Source organism: Drosophila subpulchrella, chromosome 2L, assembly GCF_014743375.2.
Source record: "Drosophila subpulchrella strain 33 F10 #4 breed RU33 chromosome 2L, RU_Dsub_v1.1 Primary Assembly, whole genome shotgun sequence".
Taxonomy (NCBI): Eukaryota; Metazoa; Arthropoda; class Insecta; order Diptera; family Drosophilidae; genus Drosophila; species Drosophila subpulchrella.
The window spans coordinates 17,568,947-17,596,373 of NC_050610.1; the positions used below are offsets into that span (position 1 = coordinate 17,568,947).

The window sequence follows — 27,427 nt, forward strand, 5'->3', positions numbered from 1 at the left end:
GTAAAAAAAAAATGGAAAATGTATTTAAAAATCGAAAGAAATGTTTCGTTGCTATCATTTTATTTGTTATTTTTATTTTATGGAACCCAGAATATTCTTCAACTTTCCAGTATTTTTTAGCCAAAGATCCGTAACGTTTCTGGCATTTTTTGAAGCCTGCTTGGCAAACATTTCACACCCATCAAACACACATGCATGCATGCAATTGTGGGTGCCTCCTGTGCGTGCTTCCTCGTCCTTTTGCCACAATCTTTTTTTTTTCATTTTTTTTCCGTCTGCTCCTTTTTTGTGCAGCATTTAGCAGCACTGGGGCGTGCTTTTGGCTGCGTTTTGTGCACCAAATGACCGAGTTCTTTGTTATAGTTACTACTTCTGATTCTGCTGCCTTTGCTGTCGGTTGTGAATGCATTGTACTCATGTGTGCGTGTGTGCGACTGTGTTTTTGCGGCCACATTTATGAGTTTGCATGTCGTGTTTGCAACAACCCCCCTTAACTCCTACCCCTAACCCAACCCCCTCCCCCAACCCCATCAGGCCAGCGCACAGCTGCCAACACTTTCAATTGTTTTCAACACTAAAAATCCTCGACAATGAGCCTGAAGTCGCTTTCGCTGCATGTGAATGAGGGTTTTCTTTCGCCTAAATTGTGTTTTTCCTGCGGCAAATAGTTCGTGGAAAGTGAAATTTTTTCCTCAGAGGCTTGAGTTTCATCATTCGGCAGGTTCTTAATTATTCTGGCCATAAATGTGAAGTATGAAAAAAATAAAACTGCTTAATTGTTCGTGACTAGGTACATGAAAGCGGAATTTTTTGGGTTGTGATGAAAAATATGCAAGCAATTTTAAAATGTAAGAATAATTGCACAAAATATAAAGGGCAAGGATATGTAAACTTCATTTCTTGTATAAATATTTATATTTTTTATGCCCTTTCGTAATAATTAAATAACATAAGCAAGCCTTTTTAAGCAAAGCACAAAATTGTTATATTTTCAATTCACATTTTGGGTTACCACCATCAAGGCGAAAGAGCCTAATTTGCATTCGACATAAAAGACAATTAGAGATTGAAAGATCCAAGAAAAGATTCATTCTGTAATCAAATGAAACATTTGCGAAATTATTTTCCAGTCTACCTCGCACTGGCACCATAAACATAAAGAAAATCCATTTGTATGCAAACTAGATACTGCCTCCGACTAAAACTGGGACTCCTCGGCTCGAAGACTCAACTATTTGGCACTGACTCGCATTTACATGCTAAATAGCCTTTGCCTCGTCCTTGGCAAAAGGACCCTCAATCCCCCTACTCACATGCCACTCCCCGATTTTGAATCGGACTACGACTTAGACTCGTCGCCGTGTAATTGAAACGTTAAATAATAAAGCCGCCTGTGGAGTGTAAGAGATTCAATCAGTCCATGACGAAGACAATTAGGGACTGGATTTGCCTCACAAAGGGACGAACTTAACAGAATCTGAGGTCGTAGGAAGTACGAACACAGAAGTGGATACGTATTTCTCACCTACACTGAATTTAAAATAATCAAATTTATGCAATTTGCAGAGAAACACAAAAAAGAAACATGATAGAATCAAATAAATACAAGTAATAAAATCAAAATAAAGACTAAAAGGTACTCATTCAAATCTAATCGATATACTGTAAAAATATAAAAAATATCGTATCCAAAGAAGTGCTACATTTTGTAAGATATGAACGCCCACCAATTTTTTAGTACATATTTATTAAAAGTTGAATACCAATTTTACCAGCCCTAATCAACTGTTAAGGAATGATTTCCTATTTCTTTTGATTAAAATGGTATATGTGAACCCTTTTTTTAATTTACAAAAATACAAGTTTAAAGCGTTTAGTTTTTATCTTAACACTTCTTAAAACAAAATATTCTTGGGTCCTATATACTTCCCTATCGACAACTCCAGAGTATAAAAACAACTTGAAACAAAGCAAGTTGCAGAAAAAGTTGACGCAATCAGTAACAGTATTTCTATCTCTCCTTATCTCTGAATGTCTCTGTGCCACCATCACTTTTTTCCATCCATTCGAGGAAAAGGAAGCAAAATTAGTTGGCTGCAACCTGCAAAAGAAAAGTTTTACGCTTAAGTAAAAGTGCAAATGCTTGCCATTCTTTTACCGCCCATCAGCCGTCTCTTTCTCCTAGGGTCTCCCCATCTCTTTCCCCATTCATTGGCTATATCTGGGCGTCCCTCTCACTCTCCGTTTTGCCTTTGGTGTTTCCGACGCCTTTCTTCGCGCAAATTGCGCACAAATTAGTTCAAGTTGAGGCGCATTTCAGCGTTATGACTGTCAATGAGCCGATGCCAGCAGATGCACTGAAAGAAATTTGGGAGCATAAAAAAAATTTAAAAAAAAAATTGACAAGATTACTGGCATTCATATCAGACTAATTTTATATATTTTTCTAATGCTTTCTAAAGTTTTCTGGTTTGTTATTATTTATAGATGTAAATGTTTTTCTCTGTGTACAAACAGAGATGGGGCGATTCAAAGCCAAATATAGAGAGAGCACTAGAATCTGGAGAACTCCAAGCTGCTGGCTCAACTTCAAATTGCCAGCGGGGCATGTGCAGCACAAAAAAAAAGTTGGAGCCCCTTGAGCTAGGGTTACGATGGTCTAGGAAGGACATGAACCGGGGGAATTGGGGGATAGACGATTCGGGATAGGGGTTCTGGGACATAGGGCTGCGGGGTGGAGGTTCCTCACCCGATTTGCTTGCTGGCATTGTGCCCCAGTCAGCAGTTTTTGTTCGGGCTAATGATGCGGAGGATGATGCCGATGTTATTGGTATTTTCTATTGATGCCTCACTGGGCAAGGATCTGTGTTCCTGCTCCTACTACTTCTTCAACTTCTTCTTCTTGTGCTGCTCCTTGTTCTTCCACTTGTTTCTATTGTTTTCGTTGTTTACCAATGTTGTGTGCGTATCAAAGGAATTGCTGTTGGTGCAGGCTCTGCGAGGACTTAACTAGGCATTTGACGAACAACATCTCCGGGTTTATTAGGAGGGGTCTTGTCAGTGATGGAGTACTAGACTGTAAGATATATCCTAATTTGTAGAGTTTTTGATGGTCGAAAATCTGTAATGTGTTTACTTCCCTGAATATAAATAACATTTATTTAAGAACAAAATTGGTCTTTTATAGAAGTGTTTATTTATTTCATTTGCAAAACATCCATATTCTTTATAATAACATCCAATTGTTCCAATAAAACTTTGAGTATAAGCAAGCAAACATATTTTCACATTGTTGTACATGCAAGTTGAAATGTATGTCAAGTTCTTTTATAAAAAACTAGGTTATTTAGTTTAAAAAGCATTAATGCTTACAATAACACTTAATTTGTTGCAATTCATCATGGACTATGGGAACAATACAATTATATAATTATTCATTTTTTTTGGAATATTTCTGTGTGTTAAGTAATCTATAAAATGTATACTAATAAAAATATATTAAGAAATAAATGTTTGAGACTCTGTTCAAGAATAAATTTTGTTGATTTAAAAATTATTTTTTTAATATAACCTCCTTAACTTTATTTCCAGCTTAAAAAGGACAGTCGTGCTGAGTTCTTAGCCCGGTTCCTATTTTAATGTTTTTTAGTTCTGTTAATTCTTTGAGCAGGGAACATTTCCCACTATTTTTGTTAGCCATGCCATAACATCTTCATACAGGGCAATGATGTTAACTTTTCTAACATAGCTGTGGAAAAACGACTGTACAATATGGAATTGAAACAAACAAATCACGAACGGGAAACGAGCTCTCTCCCATGCTTTCTCTTACTTTCTCTGTGGGAAAATGGAGAGAGCTCTCGCTCTCTCTCGTGATTTCGCAACCTTAGACAATGCGAACCAGTTTGTGCGTTCTGCTCGTTTTTTATCCTGATATCCGGTCGTCGTTTTGGGGCTCGGGAATTGGCTCGTGTGTGTGTTTCCGGTGAGCGGGGGTGTGCGTGTTGGGCGCCAAGTAAAAACCAGGTAATAAGGAGAGCAAAGCTTTTAGTCTTGGTCGGTTGTCGGTGCTGTGTGGTTGGTGAAGGCGTGTGCGGCAAAATTCTCGATTCTCGATTCTCCGTTCTCGATTCTCCGTTCTCCACTCCAATTTGCTCCAGTCCCCGAGTCCCCAAAAATCGCGATAAAACCGAAGACATTCGTGCGTACATGCGATTGTGTTGGTGTCCCATTGGCGAGAGTGTGTTTGTGTGTTTGCAGTGAAAAGGCAAATTATGAATAAAATGTAGCGCACAAAAAAAAAATAGGGGAAAACAAACAAAACTTACCTTGACGAACAGGAAAAACTAATCTTCCCTTCTCCCCAGTGAAAATCTCCGAATTCATTCTCATCAGCCAGCAGGAGCTTCCTCTTCTTTTCCCTACTTAGTTTGACAAATTAAAATGCATAAATTATGAATGAAAGTACCGTTGCGTGCGTGACAACCAATCATTTGTTATTATTATGCACGTGGGCCAGCAGAAAAAACAAAAACAGTGTGAGAGCGAAAGCTAAACTTGGCTAAAACACCGCCACTAGCCAAAAACACCACCCCCCCCCCTGAATTCAGACGGTGTGCGAGACCTTCTTTAAAGTTCTGTGCACAAAAAAAGTAGAGCAAAACAAGAAATAAATATATAGGGGAAAAGGCATCGTCAGCAGCAGAAATAGCAGCAATAAGTGAGTATTATGCGACATACAATTTTCCTCATATTTCTCCAGGGATTTTCCAAGCCGAAAGAGAGAGAGAGAGCAAAACACTGCGACATGCCAACACACAAATTGTAACTTAAAGTTTTATTAACTTGGCGCGGACCTTGGGGCCAGTTCAATTTGTGCACACGCCTCAGGTGTCAACATAAATTATTATAATTATGAAATTCTATAGCCGGATACGGGCTAACAGCCATGTACTATAAACAAGGGACGACCAAGGACATAATGGTATCGACTAACCAGAGGTTGTTGTTGGGTTCCAAGTTGCCAGATAAATAATTAGATTTAATAACTTTTTAGGTTTATAACAAAGTTATGTTTAGTAGAAGCTAATTGAAAAGAAGGATTATCAACTTCAAAATATTTAGCAAAGTTGGTTATTTGATTATTAAAAACTTCACCTTTGCTTTTTGTATATTTGAATTATATTTATATTGAAGAATAGAGAATAGCGAAGCATAGAGCACCCTTTTGACTTCATAGACCCTATAATTTTGACCGCAGCCCTCCGGGCACCTCTACTTTCCCTCGTATATATGAAATTCCCGTACAATGCCAATTAATTTGAGTCGCTGAGCTGGGACATTCTCTGTCCTGTCTTTGAGTTATGGCCTTTCATTAGTCTCATTTAGTTCGAGGCAGGTCGGTGGAGGAATCGAGGCTGAAGTTCCACCAGCACATCGTAAAAGTCCTGAACTCTCGCGTAGGTCAGTTCCATGGCTCACTGGCCTTTATGGCCTTATCAATTGACACTTAAAACTCAAACATCAAGATAAATAAAAAGATTTCCGCTCACTTTATGGGGGGAAACATGTTTTAGAGTTCCGGCAGGCAATTTTGAAATTTCTTTCACTGGTTCGGGTTTAATGGCGAGGTTATGGGAAATAATTTTTTTTATTTATAACGGGGCAAGAAAAATGTTCTATATTTACGGAAAGTATTATTTGCTTGTCTGGTGATTAAATCGATTTTATCTGATTGTGATTGCCATAGATATTTCTGTGATTTTCATAGACTTAAGTACTTTATGCATCAGTTAGAAACATAAATATTTTGTGTATTATAAAATATTATTAATATTATTAAAATATTATTTATTATATTTAAGTTATGGTTTTTATTTGATATTAACTTGTATATTTTAAAATGTTTTATTTAAACATATACTTTATATTTTGATTGCTTATTACTTTTTATTTTTAAAGATTTTTAAAATATAAATTAAAACATTTTAGTTTTCTTTTAGTCGTTCGCAGGTTACTGCTCAATTGCTTGGCTTTCTGGGCTTAAATTTTAAAGCCGAATTCTGTGCCAAAGCACCAACATCAAGGGCCTCGCAAGGCCCCAGAATACACCACACACAAGCGTGGCACCCACAATGGCCAACACACACACTCTCGCATGGAGGGCAATGCCAGTCATTCAGTCAGTCAGTCAGTCAGTCAGTCAGTGAGGCATTTCTCGTATGGCCATTCAGTCAATTCTTCATTCGGCATTCAGAGAGCTCTTATGGAAGGCGCTTAAGCCCCTGTATGCCCCTTTTTCCTCAGTGCCGCCCCCCCTCAAAATTGGTTGCCTGTGTGCATTGCAACAAGCCATTGGACATGGCCTTATAGGCAAATCTCTTTAAAGCGTTGGCCAAAAAAGCACTTTTAAAACGTCCGACGAAGAAAACTCAATTTAAAAGGAAAAATCTAGTAGCAGAGATTTCCAAGATGTGAGTGACCTGCGGTGTCTAAGTCCGCTTAGACCTTGTTCTCCGGATATTTGCATATTTAACAAGCCAGCGCCATGCTTGCCACATAATTAATTATGCAAAAGATTCGGCTCGGGAGCCAACATCAAGTATACGCACCGTGTGTGTGTGCTCGGGGTCCGACTCGACTATTTTGCATAAGCCACTCAGCGTTCGACATGTGTGTTTCTGCGTGGCTCTTAAAATAGTTGACAACAAGGTGCTAAAATTATTCATGGCCTCTAATTACAAAACATGATTTTGGAAAACTTTCTGCCCAAAAGGCTTTCACAGATTTTTCCCCCAAGTGCCAGCCCAGCATACAGCAGGCTATGCTATCAGGGAGTTTTTGGTTTTAATTGATTTTATGCAAATTTAATTCTGCCTGCCCGAGAACAATAACACAAAATCGCAGCCATACAATGTTATTGTTAATTTATGCCTTTGCCCAATGATTTTTGAGCCTGAGCCCTGAGCTCTTCCTTGGGGCTTTCGGTTCGGAGAGCATTTAATTCAAATTAACAGTTATTGGCCATAAATTGTTTGATTAATTCATTTGGTTTCTTGTTTCTGGAGCGTTGACAATTTCAAGCGATTGTCTTTGTTGGCTTCAGGACATTTGTAACTGGAATTTTCCGAGCACTGGGGCAATTGCAAAATGCTTATTTCAAATATTCAATGTAATATTCATGTGACTTGGGAATCCGTACTAAGTTCTGTAAATTATAGGTCAAGTCGGCAAAGAGTTCAAAGCATTTTAAGTATGTTAGTCCTAAAATATTGTGGTTTTAAATCCAAATTATGCAGTAAAATAGATATTTTATTGATCAATCTAAATGTACAGAAGACCTTTACAATTAATAAAGTATTATTCAATCATATCTTGCACTGATATAAAATAAGAAAGCATTTTCCATGGAGATAATTCAAATTAATTCGTAATAATACTTAATATTGTCTTAGCCAAAAACTATAAGATTTATGTATTAAAATAGCAATGCAGAGCGATAAAGAAGAGCCACTGTCAGGGATAGATACCGGATTATTTATTGCTAACTGAAAATAAATGGAATATGACAAATTACTTTTGCCTTTTCAAATTTAGAAAATATTAAACAAATCAAAAAGTTATTTCAATAATTAAGTTATAATAGAAAAACTTAATTAAATGACAAAACTAAGCTTCAACTAAGATGAATATTCAATATTTCTTTATTCTCCTCTATTTGCAGCTTGTCTACGAAAACTTTTACTGATGTTTCAATTAAATTCCCTGCGTTAAGGGACGCAAAAAAATATAACGAAGCAGGAAACTAAACCGAAATAGGAAGCAAAACTGGGAAGGCAAATACAAATAGTGGCAGGACATCACATGTAAATGTGACTGGCCATAGATGTCTCTGTGTGGGCGAACGCTTAATAGGAAAAGCAAATAGCAACGAGCTCATGGAAAATAAATATAAATAAGCCAGCGACAAGCGACAGGCAAAGAAACAAGAAAAACAATTGGTTGACGCTTTCCCTCGTTGGCGGTCAAGGAAAATTTATTGCATTTGCACAAATGAGACAAGAAGAAAACGCAAACGAAGCAAAGGCAAACATAAAAAAGCGCGAGCATGGACAAGAAAAATAACCGAAAATTCCGTAACAAATTGAAAAATTAAAGTTTCATCAAAAGGAAAACTAACAGGAAAATAAGCCAAAAAAAAAAAAGGATTTGCAGCATGGATCCTGCAATAAACAGTCGATATTTCATCGCCTTTGGCATTCTCGTCGTTCTGCTGCTCCAACTTTGCCGTGGTAAGAGAAAAGTCAAAAGTTTTTGGTTACCCCCAAAAATTAACTTTAGCTGCCTCGAAATATTACGCATACGCCATGTGTTCCCCAGTGAGATCTCATTTGAAATTTATTCCATAATCGATACTCGAAAGCCTTTCGAGACTTTGTTAAGTTGAGAAAGTCGGGCGCAAAGTCAAGGCTGTCAGGTCGCGGGAATAAATCCTTACTGGAAATCCCTTCTGCCCTCAAGACCTTAATAAACAGCAAGTTTGCCACTGCCACCACAGCCTGTTATTTATTTTTAATTAAGTTCAACAAACTGCTGAGCAAAAACTAAACAAAATTAGCTGGCAAACAAGCGAAAGTCTCGGTTAACCACTAGAAGGGAGAAACAGACTTTTCATCGCGAAGATGATGAAGATGTCGAATGCGGTGGGCTAGAGGTATTATATACCTTAACCCATACCATATAACTAAATCCTCTTCAAATGAAATTTATAAATAGATTAAAAGGAAGATAGATTTTATGGGAAATATTTTGTATTACAGAAAATTTCTAAGTTTATTTTTTATTATCCTTCAATATATTTCATTTATATGATTGTAATAAAAACTTTATATAAATGTTATTTTATAATGTTATGCATAATCTAATAGGTAATAAATGGAACGATTTTATGGGAACTATTTTGTATTACAGAAAATTTCTAAATTTATTTTTTTTAAATCGTTTAACATTTTTTATGCGAAGACTGTGCAAATTGGAACATTTTTCGAACCTAAGAAAAGACTGCGCAGTCTTTTGTAGAAACATTAAACTGCTACACTCCGTGTAATTAATACTGATTTAAAATGTAAGCCCCTGAAAACAAATTAAAAACTACTAATCCTCTCTGACGAAGCAGAAAACCGTTCGCACTTTTCGTTAAAAAACTCAATATCCGTTTGAATGATTGTCACTTTGGACAGCTAATGAAACTTACGGTTGGCTGAACCATAAATTAAATTCAATTATTTGCACATCTTTCATTAGCGCTAGCCGCAATTAATATATTTTATTAATATGAATTTTTTTTGTATGTGTGTGCGAAAACCTTCAACTTAATTAGCTTGATTGCCGGGAGGCAGATCGGAAAAAAAAAATGGAAAACACCAATGAAACTTTCCCACTGCCACATTTAATTAAATAAATAAACATGCTCAAGTTTTTTGCCATTTCCGTTAGCAGTTCCTTTTGCGGCCGAGTTGTCAAAGCAAAAAGTTTCTGTGGCAGATCTGTGTTTACCATTTAACTTAGCTTCCCTACCACGCTCAATTGCGACAGCCGAGCGAAATAATAATGACTGACAAATACAATTTCTGTCTAGACAAACGGGGGAAGTGAAATGATTATTATTTGCTGGCACTTAGCCGGCTTGGGTTTGAGCGAGCGTTGCCTGAATTATAGATAGAAATCTTATTTTCCCATTATGAGGTCACGTACGCCGGCCGCACAGGGGTAGGAAAATTCCGGGAGCTGGCAACAAATAATGAAATTAAGTTAACGTGGCGCACACTTCTGGCCAAATTGTAACCAACAAAAAGAAAGGGCAGCGATGTCCGAGGGAAGTACACATTTATTGGCAGCACATGAAACTAATGTTGAGCGACACGCACTCTCCCCCATTTCTCGATGTATCCCCTTTATTCAGTTAATGAAAGTTCCTACGGATGCCAAACACTTGAGGCTCCATCGAGTGGAGTTTATTAAAGATTCTCCTCGGTTTGTTCAGGCATCATAAATACCCATAAGTATTATTAAGTGCCTTTTCTAGCGATTAGTTGGGGTTAAAGTGTTCTCGAAGACCCATTGAAAGGGCCCCATTTAGGAGGTGCCAACAGATTGTCGGCTTTTGTGAGGCCATGAACAGTAAAAAGGTGAATGGCATTTCCTTTGAGATTTGGGGGAATTAGGTTCGTATCGATGGGGAAATAATTCTGTTGATATTTTGAATAATTTATTTTGATAAAATTCTTTATTCTTTTGCATTTTAAATTATTAAAATGGGGTTGTTAACCTTTATATTTGTTTTTATAACATTTATTTCCAATTCAAACAGATCCCAATAATTTTTCACCTCTTTTCTCTTTCGTGTATCACTTTCACCTTTCTCAATTGTCTAGCCACCCGCATTGCCATCAATCACAAAACCCTAAAATGCATGTTTTATTTTAATTGAATTAACCAGCGATTAAGAGGGACGGAATGTATTTGGGGTAATTGGCAACGTAACGTCTTTGACATTATTATGCTTGCAGGGCTCAGAGAATTCTAATTATATTATTGCAGCTGTGACTGCGAGGAGTAATTTAATTGATTTTCTAATTAAAGAAAATAATGTGCATTATCCATGTCCCTTTGATGGACGACTTATCTCGACCTGATTAATTTGTCATTGCGGTTTCGGGCCTAACACAATTTTAGGTAATTATGGGAAATAATAGAAGGCTGTTGTGAAATGAATGGATTTGTTGACAGACATCTTTCAAAGGATTAGGTTTGAAAGCCGTATGGTAATTGCCTTTTTGGCTTTTCTCTTCGAAAGGGCAAACATAAATATTGTCACACAATTCCTTTGAGTCAAATCGATATCGAAACTTTTGACTTTATGTGCCCTCCGATTAACCATCTAGCAAGAAACAGACTCAATGGGATCCGATCGATTGTTGCCAAGTTTCTTGCTGCTACCATCTTTCCCTATACATTATGTCATATTTTTTGTTTTCCTCTCCTTGTTTTTTTTTTTATCTTTTTGCAAAATATGCAAATGAAAGTGCGCCTGCAATGCAGCAAAAACTGAACTGAGCTGAGCTGACAACTGGGAGCTGTTGGCTTTGGTGGCCAGAAGGGGTTAAAGGGGCGTTGGGCGGCGCTGAGGGAATGGCAGACGTGCTCCCGTTTTCCGACTGCAATGACAACGACCAGGACAACGAGGATGCACTCGTCGTCAAAGGAAAAGGGGACAGGAGCAGTGCAACGAAGACTTCAACACTCTTGAAGGAAAAACAGGGAACAGGAAAATATAAAAGGTGGGGAAGATATAGAGCAATACCAAAATGTTAATATACCATATAAGCAAAATAATGTCGTTAAAAAATTGTGGGGTAGATACTAACTATACATATTATAGTTTAATATAGATAGGAATCATACAAGTCCCAGGTCGATACAGATACCTACAAATTTTGCAATGAAAAGAAGATTTTTTTGTAAGATGGGAATGTAATCAAATCTCTTTGAGGCACAAAAATCTTTTCCAGCTGAATGATTGTAATTATTACAAAACAAACGACAAATAAATGTTTATGGTAAGGGTAATATATACCTATTTTTGATGGTTCTAGGCAAATGACTGTAAAACAAATTCGTTTTATGCCAAAACCATGATACCCCTTTTAAGGGTATTAGATCAGGGCTCAGACTGCAACTGAAATAAAGACGGGGACAGGACTCTAAACTGGTCAGAGGACCAAAGAGACAGACGGTCGACGGAGGAGGCTGGGGAGCTGACCAACTTCCGCCTCTGATTGCAGATTAAGCACGTCCTAGGCGTCTGTCTCGGTTGAGAAAGGGGTCCAGTGGATCGGCGGAGGACGCTGGCGGGGATTGATGCGTATTGATGCTGCTGGCGTCTGCGAAACATGGAAAAAACATCTTTATTTGCTCAAGGCTCCGCATCCGGTCCCACAACCCCATGAAAACCCATCAGTAAGCTCTCCAACCAAGCCGCATCATAATTTCCTTGTCTCCTCTGGGCTGTCTGGAAAAATTTGCATTGTAAGTGAAGCCTTGGCAGGGCCGTAAATTCTTGGCTCGGCAGCCTATCGAACCAAAAAACAAAAAAAACACCCCTTTTGTGGGCCGATTTTCCAATGAGTTTTCAATGGACTCTAATAAAATTAATTGCATTTTGCACTTGCCTGTCGAGTTTTATTGATAGAAGGAAATGAACAGGCCCGGAGAATTCAAGCTGAGCCGAGTTGAGCTCATGTGACACTCAGATTTGGATTCCAAATTGCAATTGTTCTGCCGAGAATTTTCCGGACTTATTTTTCCGGATGATCAAGGGAGAACAAAAATGCGAAGATTGATGCACAATGTTTGCATTGTGTAACTAATCCGTTTCAGTGAGCTGCTACCATTGTCATTTGGTTTCTAAATGGGATTCAGGCTAAAAATGATATTTCTTGCACTTCCATTTATTATTGTTTTCAAACCAAAATGTCAGACAGCGTTGAATATTTGCTATAAAGGGCACAACAAAATATGAATTTGATTACAAAAGATTGACTTTATGGAAATTTTCCATGTCAAAACTTTTATAAAATAATTGAATTTCATATCTTTCATGGTTCCCACAAAACCTTTGGAGTATGAAATATGTATATACTCGTTAAAACATTTTGGATTAAATATTTGGGTCAATTGTATAAGTATAAGCTTTCTAGTCAGCATTGCGTTATTTTCTGGGAATTCATTAACCAACAAAATCAATGGCTTCTCTAGTTCTCTCTTGAAAATCGACTACTAACGAACCCTTGAAAAGTTCATTAGTTTCTTATGAAGACCACCCCCGGCACATTATTTAGATGACTAAGGACACTGCTCACCCCATGAAAAGGCCATAATGATATGCAAAGCTAAACTTTGCTCACTAAACTTCTGCACTTGACACCCATACCCAGCAACTCTTCCCTACCCCAACAATGAATTAGATTTCGAGCACAACTAAACCCCAAAAAGAAACTCACTTTGGCCTGGGAAATGGAAGGCGGACAACTTTTGTCTGCGGTTGACATTTGTTGCCCTCGGGCGGCAAATGAAATCATTTAAAAATCAACAATAATTAAGTAGCAAACTTTTGTCTGTGACGGCAGCCCTGCAGTTCGTTTTAAGGTGAACCGAAAGAAGTGCCGAGTGATCCCCTTTCGACCATAACTATGACGTTTACACGACATCAAATGGAAAACTTTCCGGCTCCGCCTGCCACCACCTTGGCTTTCTGGCATTGGCTTTTCTTAATTAAGCTCGGGTTAAATGCCAAAACTTTCCAATTTCTGGCCTAATAATGGGCTGCTTGGAATTCGGTTATTCAACTACTGGGTCGAACTTGGTTTCGAGTAAAAAGAGCTAATTTTGTAGAACCTATTTGTATTTTAAGAGCCTAATTTAAAGAGTTAAAGTCAATTGTTTGGTTCTAATATCAATTATATTTTATTATTTTTATAATATTTATAAAAACATGATCACTCAAACGTTATGCCAGGTAAAAATCTATTGTAGGGACACAGCTTTGTACCCTTGGGACAAGATCCAGTCAAAACATTTTTTATAGCTGCGAATTATCAGTTAATATATTTTAATTTTATTATTTTAATGTTTAAGTACTTACGTGGCTTTTTTTCATTTATAGTAATCTGTTTATGGAACTCCAATATGCATTTGTTATACAACGTGTAACTGCAATCTTCGTGAATAACACAAATTGGCCTGTCATCGCTGAGGCAATTTTGAAGTGACCAAGCCAATCTGCAATTCACAGCTGCAAAAGAATGCAAATTAAAGGAAAATTCCAAAAAAATACTTTTAAGCAAACCAATAAGAATAACAACGATGCAAAGCTTCATTATCAACGTCTTCAGAGAAACTAGCCTTAGTTTGGAATATCGCGATTTTAACGTAAATAATTAAATTGGTAACGGATTAATTTGATTAAGGCAAAAGACTTCTACTTAGTTGTAGTTCTGCTAATGGGTTTACTTAAAAAATCCCTAGATGCTCTTACAAGCATTTACTACAAATGGGTATATGCCAAATTAAAAATTTCTTAAAGTAAAGCTCGAACTCCTTAGGAATTCCCCGTGCCCCAGGGATGTTTTCCTAGTGCTTCCTTAAAAATTCTCTTACTTGTGGAGGGGAAATGGTACACCAAGGAGTTTTCCACTGGCAGAGGTCTTTTGTGCGGTGGAAACCTTTTGGCAACGCACTTTGTTTGTCTTCCGCCAAACGAGGCGGCCGTACGCAAACTACTGGAGAGTGCAAAATGCTAAATTATACTTAAGCCGCACACACAGGCGAACTACGTGGATACCACAAAGTGTCCACCAAAGCGAAGCCACGCACCGGCCGGAAAAAAGTAACTCAAAGGACGCCGCCGCCGCCTCAAAGCGGAAATGCACTCAAAGGAGCCAAGCCCATGGTGGGCGTGGCCACTTCCTGCTTGCCCACCATTTGCCGCAACTCCACTTCTACATCCACAACATCGTCATCAACATCGTCATCGGCTTCAATGGCGGCGGCCCTCCTTTTTTTCAACCTTTGTGCATTGTGCTCTCTTTTTGTTTGTTTGTTTGTCGCTGCGTTGGCGGTTGAACGACCACAAAAAACAGGAAATCAAGAATCCTGCCAGGACTCCATGCTTTCAATACCCTGTAAAAACATGGACATTTTCGAGGACGTTCAAAAAATTGTATGCCAATCAAAAGTTTGAACTTGATGAGACTAGAACAAACCAATTGCTAAAAAAAATAGAATAGAAGTGTAAAATCATCTTAACATTTCTCAATTGATTTTCTAGGAAACAATATTATTTAATATACAATTTTATAGGCTAAAAATATTGGTGTTTCTTTAAAAATTTTCTGATCTTATTATAAGCAAGTTAAGATACATGAAAAAACATAAAAGAAATATAAGAAAACACTGATACCTTAATGTTATCATTACCTGTAAATGCCAAAAGACAAACCCACGTGACAAATCCCCTTAGAGCTCTTTCTTTTTGGTAAAGAAGTTCTTACCTTATTTTTAGGCACGCGAGGTTTTTTGATCCATAACAATGGTATTTTTAAACATTATTGCTTTGTTATTTGTGAAGTTGACCATAAATAAACTTGCCTGTTGCCGGGCTTATTGAGTGTGGGACTTGCTTTGAGTTCTATTTCTGTCTTGACGGCGGGGATATTTTTGTATTGGTGCGTTTGATTTGATTGGATTCAAACAAATCGTTGACACTTGAATATATAATTGCATAGGCAGTTCGGAGAATTTCATTGGTGGTTAGGATGACTTAATAGAGGGCTTCGTTTAATTTTCCTTTCAGGCTTTTGTGACGCAAGACAAGCTAATTGAGAATTACTAAAGCGAAAAGGTAAAGGTTAAATAAATTCTGTTATTCGATTAGAGTTGTGGTTTTATTTGATAGGCATTTGTGTTTTGTGGGAAATTAGTCATAAAGAAAGCTAATGTCTGTGTTGTGGATATGGCTAAAATATGGGGTTGATTATAAAAGGTCATATTAGTCGATTCTAACATAAAAGAAATAATAATTTGGAAATTTGAAGTCAAGGGCAACTTAGTTTATAAACAAGAAAAACTATTTACCCCTAACGAATTTGTTCTCCATTAAAGAAAATATACTACAATGTAATCTTATGTTCTAAAATAAAAAACGCCAATAAGTACACTGCTCTAAAATTAAAATGAAATATTTATTTTGTGTATATTTGGTTATTTAAATATGCAACTTAGTTTTAACTTTGGGATTTTACTTTAATACTACTTCAACAACTAAAATGGTTGCCTTATCGAAATGTATTATTAAAATAAGCTACTTTGTAGATTTTAAATCTTTGAACACCTAATCCCGTTTAGGGTTTCACTACAAAAATCAGCTGCAACTGCCACGGGTTAAGCTGCACATTTCACTTCTCCCTCACGGATTGGCCCACTTTCCAGCTGCTCATTTCAGCCCTGCAATATTAATTTCATATCTCGATTTGCGTGACCCAAATTGCCCTCCCAGTTGTGAGCGGGCCTACTACACACAGTTTTCCGTCTTTGTCTTGGGCTGTTAAATAAGTTGGCAACTTTTCATTTCACTGCAGCATTGTCTCGAGTACTGAGCTATATTGCCGGGCCCCAAGAGCATTTCCACTGCCAACACCCTGGCAGCATCTTTGCCTGAGAAAGGACTTTCCAACCAGGACACGTTGCTCAAGTTAGTCGCATTCACTTTCCCTCCCAGCCAACTAGCCATTGTGTTGGCAAAACAAAAGCGCATTGTTCTAGTCTGCAGAAGAGGGGTTTCTTCGATTTCCTTGACTTTTATGCACTTGCTGCAAGTTATTTATGTCCTGCCACTGGCATTGAAACCGCGAAGCCAGCCCCCAGCTAAGGACCTATTAAAGTGGCACACTCCTTAGCTGAATTTCCAACGAACAACTATTTGAATTTCCCTTTATTTTTGACTTACAGAATCCGCGGAATGCCTGACAATGACCGAAATCAAAATCCCCAAGCACATAATGCGCCATGAGGACGCCGTACTGGGCTGCAAGTTCGATCTCGACGGGGAGTCACTGTACTCGGTGAAGTGGTACAAGGATGGCTTCGAGTTCTATCGCTATGTGCCCAGGGACATGCCCCCGGGTCAGGTCTTTCCCCTGCCCGGAGTAGATGTGGAGGTAAGTATTAATTAAGAGATATTTGGATAAGTATTCTACCTTCAAAAGTAGCTAGTAGTATTATATTAGGTCTCGATATCATTCAATCAACCAATAATAAAAAACAAATCCAATTAAACACATTATGTACATAAGTATTATGATTAAAACCCTTATAATGTTATATAATACTAAAATCAGTTTCAATTAAGTTAATGATCAACTTTCCAACTGTATAGAACTAACGAATATACGAATTTCATATTTCATCTATCACAAACCATTTGGAATGAGTTTGTATCTTTTTAGTACACATTGAAATCGTAGTCAATGCTGAAAATTTAAAAATTACAAATTTTGGAAAAGAAAATTATTAAGTTATCCTTTGATTTTGGCATGGTTAATGATGAGCATTAGGAAATCGAAATTGCTACAATCGCTGGAGGAGTCAGTGGTGCCCATCGATCATGAGGATGTCGTCCGTTCGATTGCCGATCAGATCCGTCAGCCTCTTATCGATCCCATTGAGCGGAATCTGGGATACAAGGAAGATCTGAGCATCCTGCACCTAGAGGATGCCATCAAGTTCAGGGATACGATGGAGAGTCTCAACATTTTACCTACAGCCGAGTCTCTGGATGAAGTGATGCCCGTAAAAGATGAGGATCTTGGTGAGATGTTGGAGGCTTTGACCGAGGTGATTCTCAATGAGGCCAATGAAGGCGTGGATGAAGAGGAGGACGATGAAGAAGTGGATGAAGATGATGATGAAGATGAATATGAGGATGAAGATGAGGACAATGACTTTGACAATGAAGAAGAAGCAAATAACGATCCAGGCGAAATCTCAGATCAAAATAATAGCTTTTTTTAAGAAAACAAATTTATTAGTTAGAGTATGATTTCCAAAAAATAAATGTAAGATTGACCAGTTTGTAAAGGAGCTATTTATTTACATTTACATATTTATTAAAGGGATCTAAGTAAAACAAATTTATTATACAAATTTATTTATTATTATTATTAGATTATGACTTGCAAAAAATAAATGTAAGGTCGACCAGTTTGTAAAGGAGCTATTTATTTATATTTACATATTTATTAAACGGATCTAAATATATATCTAAATATTTTTGCTTCATTTCGTATAAAGTTATCTGTAAGAAACAAACCATGTTCCCATTTTTCGGGAGCTTTCACTTTTGTTTCAGCGTTTCTTGACCCTATTTCCCTTGCGTTTTTCTTGCAGTTGCAAAACTCGACGGACGTGGTTGTTGTCCTGCGCTCAGTTAGCCTTCAGTCAACTGGCCGATATCGCTGCGAAGTGTCCGGCGAGGCGCCTTCGTTTCAGACGGTTTCCGGTCACGAGGACATGATTGTTGTGGGTAAGTGAAAGTGGCCAGCAAAAAGCATGCACTCTAAAGGAGTGCGAAAGAGAGGGCGTTATGTAGAAACAACGAGACAGCTGCAGTTTTGGAAAACAAAAGAATGAGACAGCAAGAACGAAAACTTGGCGGAAGAAAAGCGGCAAGATTAATTGCAGCAAGCGAACTAAGCGACGAAAAGTAATCTGTTACTCTGGAACTATCCCTGTCCCACTCTTGTATGACCTACCTCTCTCTTTCACTCCCCATCTCGCTGTCTCTTTTTGGCCCACTCCGAAAATGTATAAAATATTTCACATTTATTTAGTTTATGCCCGGCATTGTTTCTCGCTGCGATTTACAAATTCTCGAGGAGAAAACCTGTGCCAAAAACGCCAGCGGGCGCCGGAAGACAGAGATAGGGACAGTGCGAAAGGGAGAGAGGAAAGATTTCGGCCATCCTTTTTTCCTGGCCAACACAGACTTTCCACGAGTGTGTGTGTGTGTGTGTTCTTTGTATTGTATTCCACTGGCAAATTGCCCATGTACGTGATGCAATTCTGTTGCTCACTTACAGCTCCGGATTTTTCCACAGCCCCAGACTCGTTCACCGTCTCTTTCGCACACCATCTCCCCTCTCTTTCGCCCGGTCTGCAACTTAATTTGAAATTTTTGCACAATCCAACAAAACTGGGCGCAAAAATATGACCCAACGCAATATGAAAAACGGCTGCGGAGGAAAACTTAGTATAAACGTGTTTAATAACAGTGGAAAACGGGCAGAAAGCTTTACTCAGAAGAAGATAAAAATTTTAAGTTTTATATCCGACACTTTAGGATGAGCTTAAAGTGGATCTGTACGAGAAAAGCATAAATAAATAATGAAACGAAAGATTTATTTAAGCAATTTATATTTCATTTTTACTTAAGAATTTTTTATCTCTGGAATTAAACAGATACCCATCCTAACATTGAATATCCTTAACACATACATCTATATGTATAGAGATATAAATGCCTCCTGATTATGAAATACAAATAAAGATAATAGGCTGACTCATCCAATCAAAATCTATTAGAGTCAACATCGGTGTCCTCAAAAAGGATTAAATGCGTTGCATATCGACACATCTCTGACCCGAATATCCAACTGGTAAGCCCCATAATTGTGATGATGTTTATCAACGTCAGTTGTTGGCACAATTGTTTGAGCGAGGTAAATTTCACCTTCATTTCCGTCCACTGGAATGTCGAGAGGGTTCCGGAGAGAGGCAATCAAAATTGGTATATCGCATAATTATGCTAACTAAATATTTCCTCGACTGGGGGAAAGAGAAAGGGGAAAGAGTCCACCAATCAGAGCTTCCGTTTTCAGCTGGAAATTACTCAATTACGCTTAGACTTTAATGGGAAAAAAATAGGAGGAGGAAAAATTCCGACGGGTTGACGTGGAAAAGCCGCTCTTCAGTTCAGATGTAAGCGGATTAAATCAAAGGCATAATGACGTCGACGATTTGCGGATCAATAAACCTAATGAATTTCTGAGCCGGAAAAAGTGGAAAAACTTGGTGCCACCAAAGGGCAAACGGAAAAGTAAGCCAGAAATGGCGATGGCGGAAAACACTGAGATATATAGAGAAATTGGCAAGTGATATATTTAAGTTGCCTGCTAGAAATCTCATTTAAATTACGGAAATACTTAATTAAACGAACTCTGGCTCTTATTTCTGTATTGTGACCGAAATAATAGAATGAAATTACAGTTGGAAAAGCCTTCCTGACGTGGCAAAATGACCCAGTTTGACCCAGTTCCTTAAATTAGACATCATCAACTGGGGAGTCAACATATGCGATAATTGCATTGTATGCGCGGAAATTGAAAATGTGGGATTTCCACGGTTGGAAATGTGCGGGAAATGGGCGGAAAATACCGTCGCCCCGGTGCAGCTGCATATGATGGCCGCATCCGGTCGGGCAAATTGGTTAAACGTAATCTCTGCGAGAAACGTCCCGTAAAGTTTCACATGTGGAAATATGTTTGCCCCCATGGTAAACCAAATGAGAAGTATATTATTTGAAATTCCAAATAGTAGTACTCTTAAGTAATTAGAGAAGAGTTAGTTATAATAATTTTTTTTTTTTGCATGAAATAAGCTACTTCAGCGAAAATACTAAAAAACTATTCTTAATCTAGGCATCTACCTTAAAAATGAGAGTGTACCTTAGGATTAGTTACTTTATGAATGTGCTTCTGACTTATTTACGTAATATGTTTATTGATTTTTTGTGATAAAATTCCTTTAATTCGTCGTGTATTTACCAACAATTAAAGCCACCTTACCCAACCAAAAAAATCTTATGGCTAGCTTAAGTTCTTCAACAAAAAAAACCGATAGAATACTTTGGCAACTCGTTTCTTTTCAATCAATTGCGCCCCTTTGACCCTTTTGTGCACTGTAGTGAGGGACTAAAAGCCATTAAGGTGAAAAATTGTTAGTTTATTTAGGCATCCGATTTACTTAGATATTTGTTTCAGTTGCTCAATTGAATCCATTGTTCACCCGAGCCCGGGACAAAAAAGAACCCGAGGGCACGGCCCACGCAAAACAAACTGGATCCATGTTGATCCCTTGTCTGAAGGCCCTCGGAGGCAAACAAAGCCGGACAATGGCGGCTAAAGAATAAAAATGCCCAGCAATTATTACCAATTGATACTGTAGCAGAGACCAAATGGGGATGAATGTAAGCCCACAGCCCTCTCAACTCCAACGACAACGGAAAATATGTTGAACATTTTGCCAAATATTAAAGGGAGAAAATCGTAAAAGGAGTGCCGCAAAATATCAACAGCTTTATCAATGTCAGGACAGAGTAAAAATAGTCGCTGGAAATAATAATTTATGCAGTTCAGTTCGGTTAAGCCGAACAATAAGAAGGACCAAAATGGAGTAAAGGGCGGCAAAAAAGAGGACAAAGGAAAGTGTCTTGGAGGAAAAAGGAATTTCTTTTGACCCTATTTGGAGCACTTCTATACAAAAAGTCAACCAAATGAGTTTACCTATTTTATTTAACAAAAAGCTAACATTCATAAGAGAAAGAAAAAATATACTAGCCATTTTTGCGTATTATTATAGGTGCCCAACAAATTCTAAATAATTAGATACTACCGATACTTGATTTAGGTAGATTAATACAATAAATATTGAAATACTAAAATAGTTTGTATAGGGCAACAAAAAATATATTTTTCAAAAAGGCTAATATGTTTATGTACATTTAATCTTAACTTAAGGAAAATACAGCTTCCACGGAACCATCGAAACCGATTTTCAGTGTACCCCTCATAAATTTTCCTCATCGTCTTTGCTTCGTATTTTGCAAAGTCCTGGCGCAATTATTACCATTATTAAGAAGCGGATGAAAAAGTGTGAAAGAAATATTCTTTTGTGCGATAAACGTTGAAGTTTCCTTTCATTTTCCTAAACTTTTCATCAGTGCGAAACTATCGATTATGTTTAATTGAAGTTTCGCTTTAGTTTTGTTCGATTTTCACAGATTTTGACCCAATTGGCAGCTAGCCAGGTCGGCCAGCAGACATGGCTTTCCCCTGCAGACCCCTCTTTCCGACCATTTGCTCTTCCATCGTCATTTGTCCAGCAGCTGGAATTCATGGCTATAACACACAGTGACCTACAAATGGAAAAACGACAGCAACGAGGAACAAATCAAATGCTACAACGTACCAAAATTGCACACAATGGAGATGCATTTGACAATTTCGTATATTTATTATTTTCAATTCTAGTTGAGCTTAAATAAAATTAGCATGTCCTCTTTGTTGCTAGTGGGAATCGGTTTAATTGGTCCACTGATGGGTCAAAAAAAGAATTTGGCATCGCTTCACAGCTGGGGGGCGGAAATTTTGGTCAAAACTAAAACCAAATTTACCATCAATCTTGTTTGGAAAACACAACTTCATTTGGGATGTATAGAAACGAAATGTTTCTGGGTTTTTGGTTTTCATACACAATTAAAATTAGCTATTTGTAGAATTTTATATCTTCATTTTCACATACTTATTTTATTTTTAATGAATAGATGGTATTTATTTTGTGCTTTCCAAAGACAACACAATTATAGTGCTCTAATTTGGTACTGAGATAAAAAATGATCATATTCATTATATTAACAAAAAATTGGTTTCTATTTCAAACATGCATAGATTGATATATAAGCCCAACAAAACTTGGACTTTAAATATCAAAAAGAGCTGCTCTACGAAAATAATCTTTTTTTTTCAATTACATGATAATGCAACAATCGAATAGTAAACTAAATCTTTATCATTTTTGGTTTGTACAATGTACATGCAACTTTTAATGAGCAATTGGTAGAATTTTAACCATATGTTTTTACCAAGGCTGTTAAGATATTTTTAAAGAGATAAATTGAAATAATAATGTTGTGAAAATCAAGTATACTTTATTTAGTTTTTAGGCGTTCCCAGAATTTTTAAAATGGAATCCTAAAACCAGCAGCTACATACGGATGCTAAGCTAGCCGCTCCATTTAGTGGCGCCCACCTTTTCCGACAATCCAGTGATAGCCTGTTAATCCGAAACCTCTGCTCTCCCCGTAATTGCAGTGACTCCAAAGCACGGACCACAAATCACGGGCGGACAGCCGCGGTATCAAATTGGCGACATGGTGCGCGTCAATTGCACCTCGGCGGCTTCCAGGCCGGTCTGCCATCTCAGCTGGCTGATTAACGGGATGCACGCGAACCGCTCGCTGCTGCGACCCTATGAACCCCTGATTGTGGGCCGCGAGGGGCTGGAGGTCGCCCGACTGGGCCTGGAGTTCCGGGTGCGCGGATGACATTTCAAGCACGGCGACATGAAGCTGAAGGTGAGTTAGTGTATGCGTACTTTCAGATGAAGCGTTATAGATTTAACTTCTGGAAAAATTTTAAAGGTACATATGATAGAAGGCTATAATAGCTTGGTTTCGATTTAAATACGTTTGAAAAAACACTTTAGAAAAAAAAATAAAATATAACGTTTTATATTTATTATTACTCTTAATGTTTAATCTCTTCAAAATTAAAAAAGTACTATAAACAAAGTTGTTTCTTTTAAAATACAGTGCAGTACAGACTTTTTAAATATTTGAATTTTCCTTTAAATAAAGACGTACTCCGTTTAAGGGCTATTTTTCCGGAATTAAATGTTCCCTTCGAGGATTTCCAATAAGCTGATTATGGGTACCAGGACAGGCCATGAAAATTGATACATTCATTCATCCGATATCCCATCTCATACATATTTGCCAGCGCACTGTTGCTGTGATTCAATTTGCGACAACATAACATGGCAGCTCATGTTGATTATTATCCATTCGGACCCAGTTGGCCAGCCACTCACCCACTGGCCAGCCCCAACTCAACCCCCTGAGCCGCTCCACTGAGCCACCCCACCACCCAGCCACCCACACCACTGCGAGTGCAAATGTATGTTGAACAAGCCACAAAATTTCATGCGAACGCGGACGGCAGGCGAAGTGCTATTATGACTTGGCCAGCATGAACAGTGGGTCTAGACATATTAAACTATTATTTAAAATATTAAATTGCATTAAAATATTTTGAAAATTTAGTTAATAGCTCTAACGAAATATTTTTCTGTTTGCATAATTTGTTCTGGATTTTGAATGTAATTCTTTAAACTCAGCTAAAGGGAGTGCAAGGGAGATAGAGATATGCATGCAGCGACCTGGTTGTTTTCTTTTTTTGCCTATATCTTTTTGATAAGCGGTCCGATTTTATTAATGGTTTGGCATGTCAATGGGTATTGATAATGGGAACAAAAAGTCATTTACACTTTGTCAAAGTCGTTACAAATGAGGGTGCTAGACAGCTTTAATTTATAAGTTATACCTTCATATTGTATTTTCCATTTTACACAAATATATAACTTACTATAAGGACCCAATGTGCACCGATCTTTGGCCACCGTGTGGGTCCATTGTCCGTTTGCATATGTGGTGACGAAGGGCATGGTGGTGTGCATATTTGTGTGGGTCCTGCGGAGATGTATGCGGGTCATTCTCGGGTTATTCGGCACCGCGGGGAGGGAGTTAATGAAAGCATAAAACTTTTACTACGCCGTCAAGAGGATGGCCAATTCGCCATCGTCCCCATTTCACACAGCATCCAGCACATTTATCAATGTACACAGATTTGATGAAAGTATTCCCGTTTTCGTTCTCGTTCTTGCATTTCCCGGCCATAATCCGGCTGCAGTGTGTCGCCAAAATCTCCTCCGTGTACTGGCAGAGCAACGAGGAAAGCGTGGAGAGCGACAAGCACCAGAGGATTCCGGTGCTGGAGTCGCGGGAGACGGTCATGTCCAAGTCCCGTCAGGCCCTGGACAAGGCTCAGTCCTCGCTCGAAGGTGAGTGATCATCAATCATCCGGCGGTTAGTTGGTCAACAAGGGCTGTGCACTCGGAAAAATACATGGGGCAGTTGGCACGGAAAATATAGAAATATATATAGAACCTAAAAAGAATGATAAAATTTGTTACCGTTGCTATTAAACCGAAATAAGCGAACTTTTAAGGAAGATACTTTTGTCTTAAAATCTAAAATATTCTTACTTTAAATTTTAATACTTTGATATTTAATATTTGCTTAAGTTTATGGAGACGGATTTTAGAGGCAAATTCTGTGAAACATTTATAAATTTCAATTTTTGTGATTAAATAAAAGAATTTAAATATAAATTTTTAAAAATTCAATATTTCGTAAACTAAATATTTGTAATCGAATAATGAAAGGTTTTTAATGTGACATCTTGGCTGTCATTTAAAAGTGAACCAATGTAGAACATAACCGAAAATAAAAAACATATTTGTTCAATAGGTAAGCAGAAAAAATTCTCGAGAATTCAGAACTATAGATCTGTCTTGAAAGGCTTGCTATGATATGTATGTCAGGAATAAATTAGAGTCAACTTCTAGGGATTTTTCCGAGTGCACTAGCAACAGTTGTGCCCACAGAAGGTTTACCAATCATCCGCCCTGCTCTCAATGGAAACCTACCCCTGACCTCTGACCCGCTTTGAATCCACATCGCCCAACTAGACAAACAACTGAAGAAGAGCCGACGCCCTGCAGCGGCAACTTCAGCGGCAGCGGCAGCAGCAGCGGCGGCAGCTGCCTCGTCCAGTGCAACTACAGCAACCTTGGCGCCATTTGGGGCGATCTGGGGCTCATCGGTGCCCTGGTCACGCATATTAGCTTCCAAATCAATTGCACGCATTTCCCTCTACGCCCTGCCAGTCTTAATAGCTTTTCTGTGTAGCTTTCCACCGGCGGTGGCAGTCGAGGGAAGTTGCTGTCAGAGGAGCAATGGTAGCCGTGGCAGCAGCAGCAGCCGCAGCAACAGCAACAGCAGCAGCAGCAACATCAACAGCAGCAACACCAACGGTGGCAACATCAACAGGAGCCTCCTGTCGAGCCAATTAAGCTGCAAGAAGGCTGCTCAGCATAGATAACAATTAACCAGAGAGCAAATGAACAGTCGTGGCTGCGACATGGCCTAAAATCCCATTACGTTCTTTGTAAATATTGCCAGTTTTTGTCACATCAAGTATACGCCGCGTGTGTCCGCGGCTCGCTTAACTAGTGCATGTACATATCCATATGTTTACTGTATTTATATAACACACATTTATTAGTGAAGCATTCAAATGTCGTTGTTCCTCTTTGGGCTTATTTTGCTTGTCAGTCTTAGGGAAAATGCTCAAAGTTGTTGGCCATGAAATTGCTTTAAAAACAATAAAGCGATCGAATATTCTCAATGGTACGCATAACTGTATAAATAAATAACCTGAAGTAAGTAGCCAAAACTGTTAAACTTAAGGAATTAACCTAAGATTCTAAAGCTATTTAAATTTTAAGATATCAATTATAAACGTTCAATCCATAGAGGACAAAAAAACAGATCGATTAAGGTACTTGATTTCAATTAAAACTTAGAATGTAATTTAGCCAACAGAATCCTAGAATAAACTGTAATTGGTACAAGTTTAAAAATATTATCATAAATAAATTATTATCATATAAATTACATATGTGTTTTTTAAATTACATTTTTGGGTTAAAAAGTTCCCACATTCAATTAATTCAAAAAGTTTTACATTTATTTCATATTTTTTGGTATATGTTTTATAGAACAGATTAAAAATCGTTTCTAGTTAAAGGGACACCTTCCTTATTGACTCCATCTGCTAACTGAATAAAAGCCTTCTTAACTGGAATGATTAACATTCTTAACATTCAAATGATTTCACTGCACTTAAATGTATGACGCACACCTTAAGGCATATCTCTGCCAAGGAAATCTTTGTCTCTCTCTTGTACGATGAACAAATTGTTAAATGTTACCTAGACTAAGACCATAACTAGCGAAATCATATCCAACCATAGAGAACTTAAGCCAAAAACCCTGTGTAGCAGTGTAAATTATATGCGGATAATGAATGTTATTAAGTCTTTAAAGAAATAAAGAATGCAAAAAACAAAAACAAATTAGAGTGCCTGATTGTCGTTGGCAATGCCCCAAGGAAGTAACTGCCAACATATTTTCAGGGCCTCTGCTCTGTCTTCTTAAGTACCCTGTATGTGAGGAGCTGGGGGTATATTGAACGTGAAGTGCTGTAAGTATGAAGAGGTAAGAATTGTGGTAAATATGTTTCTGACAATTTGTTTTGACATTATGTGTTAAAAAATATTGGTAATACTTATAATACTTTTATAATTGTAATAAAGTAATAAATAATATAATTTAAATTACTATACAAAAAATGTTGATTTAACATTATGTATTAAAATATATTGGTAATATTTTTTATACTATTATTATGTACTCTTTATTTTTGTAACATTTAAAATATTATTTTTAAAGAAATGGTATTTTATAACTTGGTTTTAAGCTCCTATGAATTTTTTTTTTTTATTTTATTATTTTTATTATTATATACATTTTTATTATATGTATTATTTAAATATATTATAGTTTATTTTGATAAGTAAAGTTGTTTTGACATTATGTGCTAAAAGATATTGGTATTATTTATCGTACTTTTATAATTGTAATATAGTAATATATAATATAATTTAAATTATTATGAAAATTAATGTTGTTGTATTAAATATATATTGGTAATATTTATTATACTAATATAATGTATTTTTTATTTTTGTTGTATTAAAAATATTATTTTTAAAGAAATGGTACTTTATAACT

The 27,427-nt window shown here is 37.4% G+C and overlaps 3 protein-coding genes across 3 annotated transcripts; 2 read left to right on the plus strand and 1 right to left on the minus strand.

Moving 5' to 3' along the window:
• Positions 1-4,065: 4,065 nt before the first annotated feature.
• Positions 4,066-26,248, plus strand: LOC119547906. Its single transcript, XM_037854944.1, is given in 7 exon segments — positions 4,066-4,720; positions 7,724-8,291; positions 16,567-16,775; positions 18,004-18,139; positions 22,764-23,026; positions 24,420-24,570; positions 25,261-26,248. Coding segments are annotated over 6 exon segments (1,248 nt in total). The 5' UTR covers positions 4,066-4,720; positions 7,724-8,215; the 3' UTR covers positions 25,674-26,248.
• Positions 13,501-13,951, minus strand: LOC119547908. The gene is made up of 3 exons (XM_037854946.1): positions 13,907-13,951; positions 13,703-13,852; positions 13,501-13,645 (listed from the first exon to the last, which is right to left on the minus strand). Exons 1-3 carry the CDS (start codon positions 13,935-13,937, stop codon positions 13,557-13,559), a joined length of 270 nt encoding a protein of 89 aa, XP_037710874.1. The 5' UTR covers positions 13,938-13,951; the 3' UTR covers positions 13,501-13,556.
• Positions 17,051-17,688, plus strand: LOC119547907 (acidic leucine-rich nuclear phosphoprotein 32 family member E). Its single transcript, XM_037854945.1, has one exon. The coding sequence runs from the start codon at positions 17,158-17,160 to the stop codon at positions 17,626-17,628; it is 471 nt and encodes a 156-aa protein (XP_037710873.1). The 5' UTR covers positions 17,051-17,157; the 3' UTR covers positions 17,629-17,688.
• Positions 26,249-27,427: the final 1,179 nt, after the last annotated feature.